Source organism: Lactuca virosa, chromosome 2, assembly GCF_052849685.1.
Source record: "Lactuca virosa cultivar CGN04683 chromosome 2, Lactuca_virosa_CGN04683_v6, whole genome shotgun sequence".
Classification (NCBI taxonomy): domain Eukaryota; kingdom Viridiplantae; phylum Streptophyta; class Magnoliopsida; order Asterales; family Asteraceae; genus Lactuca; species Lactuca virosa.
Window position 1 is genome coordinate 7,559,280 of NC_136427.1, and position 10,081 is coordinate 7,569,360.

The 10,081-nt window shown below is 40.4% G+C and overlaps 1 protein-coding gene across 1 annotated transcript; it reads right to left on the reverse strand.

Moving 5' to 3' along the window:
• Positions 1 to 5,867: 5,867 nt before the first annotated feature.
• On the reverse strand, positions 5,868 to 9,710 carry LOC145157228 (uncharacterized). The gene is made up of 2 exons (XM_079076297.1): positions 8,740 to 9,710; positions 5,868 to 5,964 (listed from the first exon to the last, which is right to left on the reverse strand). Exons 1-2 carry the CDS (start codon positions 9,708 to 9,710, stop codon positions 5,868 to 5,870), a joined length of 1,068 nt encoding a protein of 355 aa, XP_078932423.1.
• Positions 9,711 to 10,081: the final 371 nt, after the last annotated feature.

Here is a 10,081-nt window from a genome sequence, read left to right on the forward strand (position 1 = left end):
TGCCAAGAAGATCGGAAATCGTGATCTTCATTAGTTTCAACATCTAGGGCAAGATTGTTGAGTATTTGAGATATTGAAACTGATATGACATATTTGGTTATTTAGGGAAGCCTTTTTAGGGTTAATCATTTTATGATTCCCTACAGTGCCTTTATAGTAGAAGTTCTTAATCGAGCTCTTCTAAGGCATTGGTTTTATATTAGGCATTTATTTTTATGGTAGATATTTATTGTTCACTATAAATAATCATTAGGTTAACTTTTGGTGTAAGCTTTTGAAAAGATTAGGGTTTTCTCTGTACGTTCATCTCATAATCAATACAAGAAAACCTTTATCAGATTACTTGCATATGTTGGTGATTGATTCTTGATTGTTCTTGATATTTCGGATTCGTCATCTCGGATTTATTCCTAACAACCGCGAGCATGCCAAACATCATGTTCGCGGTCTATCAGTGCGCACGTTACCAGGCTAATCCTAAACTCTCCCATTTAATTGTTGTCAAAACAATTTTTTGGTATCTCAAAGGCAACCCAAAATTGGGTCTTTGGTACCTGAAAAATTCTGAATTTTATTTATATGCTTTTGCTGACAGTAATTACGGAGGTTGTGAGCTTGACAGGAAATCGACTTCTGGGGGATGTCAGTTTCTGGGAAATCGGCTGGTGTCATGGCAGTGCAAGAAACAGCATACCGTCTCAACCTCAACGGCGGAGGCAGAATATTACACAGCTTTTGCCTATTGTTTTCAAGTCATATAGATCCAACATGTTACACCCCCAAACCAGAACGGCGAAAACGTTCAGGGGCAGAGGACATCATGTTCAGTATCATAACAATGCACAATAGTAAAACAAGCAACAACATCATCCATTGCATTAATAATATAGTTAATACAAGTGTGTTCTGAATGTATTTGTAAGACACCAAAAATATATATATCAAAATAAAAGACGGGTCTTGGACACGCTCCGTCTTCTCAAAACCTGGTCCAGTGTACTTGTCTACTGGTGACCTAGGAATACAAGTGATTTTGAAAGAGTAGATCAGCATTAAAGCTGGTGAGTTCATAAACATTTTAGTGTCAAATGTTTGTATAAGTTTGAAGAAAATGTGTGTAAGTGTTTGATGTAAAGTTTGTAAATGTTTGATGTAAAGTTTGTAAGTGTTTGATGTAAAGTTTGTAAGTGTTTGATGTAAAGCTTCTATACTTCCTAGAAAATCCTATATTTTCTACTAAAATGGAGAGTAGTCTTCTACCAAGACCCAACTGTTCCATATGTTTGTTCTTTTGTAAAAGTGAGAATTTTCCCAAATATATGACTATTATTACTAGAAAATAGTTTACATTACTTTTTATGTGAGAAGATCACTATATGAATGTAATGGGAAAAATGACAGTGTACAGTGATGTTGTAATAAGTAACTACTGAAACACTAACTACCTTAAAACCAATTTTTTTAATTAATGTTAAAATGTGATGTGGTTATAACCATACTAATTGACAAGTGTTTAACACGACGACCTGCTGGCGTCGAAACTGATGTGACATTTGTCACCCCTTGGCCTTGCCGGCCAAACTGTAGTGAACAGTCGGGATGCGGGCTTGTCAGTCCCGTATAGATCTATACACACAATGTCTGCTCTCCCTCCAGGATACTCTGGTTACAAAACACGACCAAACAAGTATATTGCTAAGCCGTGAAGTAGTTTCACATTTGATGAGAATTAATCTCTGATCGTTTAGATCTTTCACAAGTATATTGATAAAGAATAAATAATTCAATCACAATACGATTAAGAACACAATATAGAATCAATATGAAGCTTATGATTCAAATATAGTCACGCCTCAGCAGAGCTCGATAAAGAACTTCCACTATAGAGGCGAGCTAGGGTTTACAGTACTTTGATAAGAAAAAAAATAAATGAAAAGCTTGTTTCACTAAGGATGCATGCATGCACCTTAAATACTAAAACCCTAGATTAAAATAATGCATGGTTGGACAGGCCCAAACCGGCTACAAAACTGGGCTAAGGACCGAGCCCATGACGCAACACTATACAACCCAACAATCTCCCCCTTTACGTCAAATGAGGCGAGAGATTATTTCTGTTGAGTAGGCTTCACAGTCTTCACAACTTTGAACAGCCGAGGAATAATAGCAAGAAGAGTCTGCCGGAATTTAATATACCAACGCAGCATGTCAGTAAACAGCTTCTTGTCAGCTGCAGAATTCTGATTACACCTGTGAATGATCTCCAAAATATGCTCCAAGCAAACAGTTGAGAACAGGTGCATGTCAATAAGAGCGAATAGGCATTTTTGACCTTCGCCCCTAATGAACATCACAGTGTGATATTTTGTGTCAATTTTGCCCATGATCATTGTGTTTATATCGCCAGCTCTTCCCATTGGTTTGATCGTGGTTCGCTTGTGAATAGCAGATGTGATTTCTTGATCCATCTTTGCTAGTTCATGAATGTAGCAAACAAGCATTCGCTTGACATGGTCTATAATTGGCTGACACTCCTGAGGATTGGACAGCAGAATGTTGTTGAGGAGTATCCAACCGTGAGGGTTAAGGTTCGGTATATCAACCAGGGAAAAATTATGAACCGAGCCTTCAGAGCCTCGGGTCACTTTAAATTTGACGTTGACAAATTTCCTGTCTGAATAAGGCTTCAGTACCTTGACAGTAGTAATCTTCTGTGAGCTCCAGGTCAAGTACTGTGGCTGAACGAATTCCAGATAAAACTCCAACACATCCCGATCCACCTTCAGGTCCAGAGAGGGAATGACAGCCGTTGAGTTGAAGCAATGAAAAATAAATGTCTTTCGAGTGATTGGCATATCAAATTACGCGTCCTTCGAGTTTTCAAGGCCGAATGACATAACAGGTTCGAGCCAATGAGAACTCGGTTCATCTATAGCTTCTCTCTGGAGCGAATCAATGGTCCATTCTGGAAAAATGGACTTCTTTTTCTCCAGGAGCTCTTTTTCTTTTAGCTTTTTCTCGAGCTCAACCGTTTCCTTCTTGATCTTTTCTGCAAGTTCCTTGTCAGAAAGTTTTGTTTTCTGAAAAGGATTAGAGGGATTTTCACCCAAGATATCTTCAAATTCATCATCATCATCTACATCATCTTCACCAATTTTCTTTTTCTTCTTATCCCTTTTGCTGACCGAAGCTACAATATCCTTCAGTGCAGCTGTCGATTTTGGTTCGGGAGGAGGTTGAGTATTAACCTTTTCCTTTTCCTTTTCTCCCCCTTGTTTCGGCTGGACAGAAGTCACCGAAACACCCTCTATTCGAATTAGGATATCCAACGCAGGTCTGAGATTTTCAGCTAAATGGCGTCTGATGGATATAGTCAGAATAGAGTCATGGGCGTCAAGAAGATGTAACAAAATGGAATGAACGTCACCCACGGAGCTTCTAATTACCTCTCAGATTTTAAAGCATTAAGCTCAGTTGTGGTAGAACAAAGCTTAAGATTTTGAATTTTGAGCTGAGAAGTACGTTTGTCAAGCTCATCTATAATGCGATTTTCAACAGCTAGTTCGGCTTCCAGCTAAGTCAGACGGTCATTGACATTAGCGTGAAGATTTGCATTGGCAGCTTCAACGACCTTTTGAGCGACTTCAAGATTAGTCCTTTCATTTTCAAGAGAACGCTGGAGATTATCAACCGAAGCATTCACTGTCTGAGAGTTCTTTTGAGCAGCAGCTTGCAAAGAATCGAGGAATAGCTGAGCCTCAGAAATTAGTTTTTCGACTTTTGCGGTCACTGCGGCACATTCTTTCATTGAGGACTCAACAGCAAGCGAGGCCTTCTGACATTGAGATGTAGAGGCATCAATAGCCTTTGTTGCAGCAGAGAGAGAGGCATCATGCTCTTTAACAACCGAAGAGAACAGGGCCTTAGGAGCAGCTTCGGAGTAAGCACCAGTGGAGGAGGAAGAAAGTAACTGATCGAGCTTATCAGTAACAACCTTGAGGTGGCGCTTGGTAACTGGAGCATCGTCATCATTGTCACTTTGAACACGGTAAGGACTGAAGTAAGTGGAATCAAACTCCAAGTCCTCACCCCCAAGAACAGTGTTGGTTTCGGTAGATGGGGTAGGTGATGGTGGTTTGGTAGTCACTGGAGGTTCGGTAGTGACAGGAGGTTCGGTAGTGACCGGAGGATCGGGTGCTGAAGAACGAGCCCCCGTATCAGATACGTTGGTTCGAACTCCAGTAGTGGTGGTGGTAGTAGCCTCAGTGAAGATGGGTGCATAAATGGGAATGGTAGAGGATGGTTGAGATGTAATGACAGGAAAAATAGGAGGGAAGGAGATAGGTACAAAAACAGGTGGAGGAGAAGGTACTTGGGACCGAACAGGTACCTCTGGAGTAGGCGAGCGAGGTGGTGTATCACCACGCACCGAATCCTCCTCACCTGAACTTTCGCTCTCAGATATAGTAGGAGATGGTCGTTTATGTCCAATAGGAACATAATCAGAGTCAGAATCACTCGAAGACTGAAGAATAAGCCTCCGAGCAGGCTTCTTTATCTTTTTCTGCTTGGGCTGTGAAGGTACTGCTTTCTCAGCCTATCGTTTCTGTGGAGTTTGCCCCTTAGCTCCTTTGATGTTATCTTGTTTCTTTCCCCTCTTTGCAGGCTTATCTGCTTCCTCTATAGAGCGAATCATGTCAGGAGTGAGTTCCCTGGGTCATGAAGAAGGAAGCTTCTTGTATCCTTGAATAACATTACTTGCCTCAGACACACATGCATACATGGCTTCTGGAATCGATCCAATGAAGAGAAACTTGGACGGATTAGTAATGATAATCTTCGTTGTGTGAAATGTTGCAATGGATGATAGGAGAGAGTCCGCCATGATTGGAACGTGAAGACGATCCATTGCCCACCTTGTGATAATAGACCAGTACCTGCCACATGAAATCTCAGAATGGCGAGATGAAGAAGATAAACTCTGAACAAGTTGTTGCCATATGACCGCTCCAAAATCCAGATTTACACCATTGTACAACCCATAAAGCATAGTCATAAAAGATTTGCTTGCACCGTCAGATCCAGCGCTTCGCTCAGAAAGACCTTTGAACAAGAGAGTAAAGAGGTCGTTCCATTGTGGGGGAAGGCAGGACTTCTTGAACTTCGTAACGGTGGTTAGGGTTTCAGTGTACCCCATTTGGTAGAACATCGAGAATAGCTGACCGGTAGTGATGGAGTTAGGGTTTACCAGGGTTCGTTCGTAAGCAAGACCAAGTAGGGCACATAAACGATTCTTCGAGATCGAGGTCTTGTGGTTGTGAATGTCAAAGTGAATCCTCTCAGCAACCTTATCATAGTAAGCTGTTGAGTAGATGACAGAGAGATAAGACATATGAACCATTTCCACCTTTGTAAGAGCAGCAACAAGTGGAGAATATTTGAGGCATTCTACCACGTATAGCATACAGGAATCATAAACAAACAGTGTAAGTTCAATGATGAGGTTTTGTTGGGGCTTAATGGTTAGAAAGTTTGAGTGAACAGAGGTATCTTGAACAGAGGATGATTCCTCCATTGATGGAGCTTGAGAAGAAGATGATGAACAGTTAGAGAGATCGCCTTTTTCTTTTGTGAGAGGTAAAAGAGTAAAGTTGATCATGAGAACCCCTTTTATACGTGATAGTAGGAGAGAGAAAGATCCGGCGAAAATCTCGTCCTTTTGTGAAACGGCTCCTGATGCGATGGGGAGGAGACAGTTGGCAACTCCGATGATGACGCATGAGAGAGAACAAACGTTTCACTTTTTACGCGCCTTTCCATAAAAAGTACCTTTTTCAAATCGTCGCAACGATTGGATAATTGCTGACTCATCCAAGTGCTTTATCCGAAACATCACCCACATAATTTACATGAACCGTCGTCACTAATATCTTATCGATCACCATAATACTTTTCGAACCCAAGCTGTAAAAATTAGCTCATATTAAATAGATCCAGACTTTTGGAAAATCAAAGATTTCCGTGCATAGAGTGTGAATGATAAGGAAATAAATCAAAAGTTGTGGGATATTGTGATGTCAAATAAGACATGAAACAGTAGATCCCGGGCACGAATCTCTTCCTTTTAAGTCAAAAGAGACTTCAAAGTGTTTGGGTGGTTTCCCGTTAGAATACAATCAAGTGCCTGTTAAGAGGCAATGAAGGGCATCTTATAGATATAAGGCTTGTAAGGGAGGCTTTCGCTTCAATTCAAGTTTCGGTACTTAATATAACACCAAAAGAGAATGAAGTACTTGTGAAACCAATGTGGTCTGTTGAACAAGTAGGTTTGGTAGTTTGGAAGTAACAGAATTCAGAATAGAAATCTCAAAAACAAAAACTAAACTGGATCTTATGGGAAGAAACGTCTTGTGTTAGACAATTTCATAAAGATCACGCAAGAAAGAAAAAGAGACTTCTTATAGGTAACAAATTAAAGCTTAATTATTAAAATTCACCGTCAATTCAGTATTGGTGTTGGATTTAGGGTCTCACTCAGCACGTAGTGTACGTATCTAAGATCATAAACACAGATTTTGTGTAACCATAAACCTTAGTGGTAAGTCCTGAGAGTCTCAAGGGTTACATTAGTGAGATGAAGTGAAATGGAGAAATATGAAGAAGGTGGTTTAAGAAGCGAATGTATCTCTGCTATAAAAGAAGGACCAAGCAGAAAACTCTAAACTCAATATGAGAAGAGTGAGGTAGCTCACGATTAGAGTGAATTTGACAACCTAGTTTGGGAAAACATGATTTGTATATATCACATTATTAAGGCTTCACTCAAAATCTGTAGAGGCTTTGGTCAACATGCAGCAACATGCATCTAGGGACACTTAACTAATCCATAGAAAAGAATTTATACCTGCCTGAGCTTCATCATTGAGAGTAGCATTTATACAAAGAAAAACATGAGAAAAAATGAAATAAAAGAAAAGATATTTTTTTATTTTGTGGAAAATTTTTAATAAAACAAAAGGAAAATATTTTTGGATTTTATGAAAAAATGAAAAGAAAAACATAAAAATGAATTTGGAAAACAGTATACAAAAGAATACAACCAAAATCCCTTTTAAAGAAGCTAAAGAGTTCAGAAGGACCGAACCCGAAATAGACCGAGCGTTCGGTTCATTTCGGTTCTCGGGTGAACGGAACCCTAAATAGACTGAGCGTTCGCTCTATTTCGCTTCTTACCTTTAGTGAAGCGAAGGCGATTTTGGTACTGATTCAGCTTCCATCATTCCTAGTCCTTGTAAGATCTTGTTGAAACTTGCTTCTGGTAAAGCCTTAGTAAATATATCTGCTAGTTGATCAGTGGTTCTAACGAAATGAATTTCTACGTTACCATCTTCCACATGATCTTTGATGAAGTGATACCGCAGTGCTATGTGTTTTGTCTTCGAGTGTTGCACTGGGTTATGACAAATCCTAATTTCACTTTCAGAGTCGCAATATAGTGGGATTTTCTTCATGTTCAGCCCATAGTCCCTAAGCTGACTTTGTATCCAAACAACCTGAGATGTGCATGAGGCGGCGGCTATGTATTCAGCTTCAGCCGTGGAGAGAGAAACACATGTTTGTTTCTTTGATTGCCAGCTAACCAATTTACCATCAAGAAATTGGCATCCTCCAGTAGTGCTTTTACGATGCAATCCACAACCACCTAAGTCAACATCTGAGAATGCTTGGACAAAGAAACCTGAGTTGGCTGGATACCATAGACCGAGAGAGGAAGTTCGCTTCAGATAGCGAAAGATGTTTTTTACTTCTAGCATGTGAGGTTCGCGTGGGTTAGCTTGGAATCGGGCACAATAGCAGACTGAGAACATGATATCTGGCCTGCTGGCTGTGAGATACATCAGTGACCCAATCATCTGACGATAAAGCGTCATGTCAGCAGCTGGCTTTTCCAAAGATGGTCTAAGCTTAGTCCCAAAAGCCATAGGAACTTTCACCTTGGAGTCTCCCACCATGCCAAACTTGGCAAGCAATGTCTTTGTATATGCCTCCTGATTGATAAAAATGCCTTCGGGTCCCTGTCTAATATTTAAGCCAAGGAAAAAATTAATTGGACCCATTGAGCTCATCTCAAATTTGGTTTCCATCAACTTCCTGAATTCAGCTGTTAAGCTAGGATTCGTGGAGCCGAAGATGATGTCATCAACATAAATTTGGACTATCATAAGGTGGTTACCCTCTCTCTTACGACAGAAGGTTGGGTCAACCGAACCTTGTTTAAATTTGGACATTTTTAAGAATCGAGTGAGAGTTTCATACCATGCTCTGGGAGCCTGCTTCAGGCCATATACTGCTTTGTCTAAAATGTAGCAGTGATCTGGATGCTTTTCATTCACGAAGACGTCAAAGTTTTTGTGTGCAACATAAGCAAGAAAGATTCAAACTGACTCTAATCTTGCGACTGGAGCGAAGGTCTCTTCATAATCTATACCTTCCTCTTGGTAGTATCCTTTCACGACCAACTGGGCCTTGTTACGAATCACATTCCCCTCCTTATCCATCTTATTTCTTAATACCCATTTGAGACCGACAACCGAAGCATCCTTTGGAGTTGGAATTAGACGCCATACTTTGTTTCGCTCAAACTCATTCAGCTCGTCTTGCATGGCTTGAACCCAATCAGAATGGTCAAGAGCTGAATTCACGGTCTTCGGTTCAACTTTGGAGACAAAAAAGTTGAACATGCAAAATTCTACTTGAGAAAATAGTGCAGCTTGTTTCGCTTTGATCTGTGATCGAGTTAACACCTTTTCTGAAGATTCCCCAATGATTTGACTTTGAGGATGGTCTTTGGTCCATTTAATGAGAGGAGGGTAATTTGGATCACAAGAGGGATCCAGTTCTGCATTGACTTCTTCTTCCAATTCTGATTGTGTGTCATCATCATTGACATTTGTAGTCACCCCCTCGAATGATGACACTATTTCAATTTCTGGATCAGAACGTTCTCCTTCGTTAGGACTTTCGGTTGAGCTAGATGATTGTGACGATGAATTCTCCCCCTGAATTGATGAATCCTGATCATTTGGTAGAGACGAACCCTCCCCCTGGACAGAAGAGCAGTCACCAGAAGGTTCGCTTGAGTCAGGCCTTTCGCTTGCTTTTGGTTGTTCAGCTGCCATCTTCTGTGCAGCATCGTCAATAATTTGCTTCAAACTGTCGACTTTGATATCTTCAGCCTTGGATTCAGAATCCATAGCTTTTTCAGGTTCATCAAAGAGAAGCATATATTGCTCAAACAGATTTGATATAGGCACAGTGACTTGACTAGACTTTAGAAAGATTTCCGGCATTGCACCTTCAGGTGTCTTCAAGTTCTTGACAAAATTGTCATCAAAAGTGACATAGTATGTCTCTTCAATCTTCTTTGAGCGTTTATTCAGAACTCTATACACCTTAGAGTGCAAGGAGTAGCCCAAAAAGATCCCTTCATCGGCCTTAGCATCAAACTTGTTTCGATTCTCCTTTGAGTTGAAGACGAAGCATCTAGAACCGATCACGTGAAAGAACTTCACATTAGGCTTGCGGTTGTTCAGGATCTCGTAAGGAGTGATAGAGAATCGCTTGTTTAGATACGATCTATTCTGAGTGTAACAAGCAGCAGCAATAGCATCAGCCCAAAAATATAAAGGCAAGGAAGCGAAGCTTAGCATAGTTCGAGCTGCTTCGCACAGAGATCGGTTTCGCCTTTCGACGATTCCATTCTGCTGTGGAGTATATGGAACAGAGAAATTGTGAGTCATTCCCTTCTCAGCCAGAAAATCTTCGAAATCCTTGTATTTGAATTCTAAGCCATTGTCGCTTCTTACGTTACGAACCACTTTTCGCAGTTGAACCTCTACTTGCTTTATGAAGAGTTTGAGCTTAGGAGTTGCCTCTGATTTTTGCTTCAAGAAAAATACCCATGTGAAGCGTGAGAAGTCGTCAACTATGACAAGAATGTACTTGTTCCCACCAATGCTTTCAATAGAGGAGGGACCACATAGATCGATATGTAACAGCTCCAATGGTTATATCACCTTTA

Excerpts from the sequence above, each read along its gene's own strand:
- LOC145157228 (XM_079076297.1), bottom strand. The coding sequence starts at position 9,710 with ATGCTAAGCTTCGCTTCCTTGCCTTTATATTTTTGGGCTGATGCTATT. Across the intron at positions 5,965-8,739 it reads TCTCAAGTAGAATTTTGCAT|CTTGGGTTCGAAAAGTATTA; the intron begins GTTCAACTTTTT and ends TAATTTTTACAG.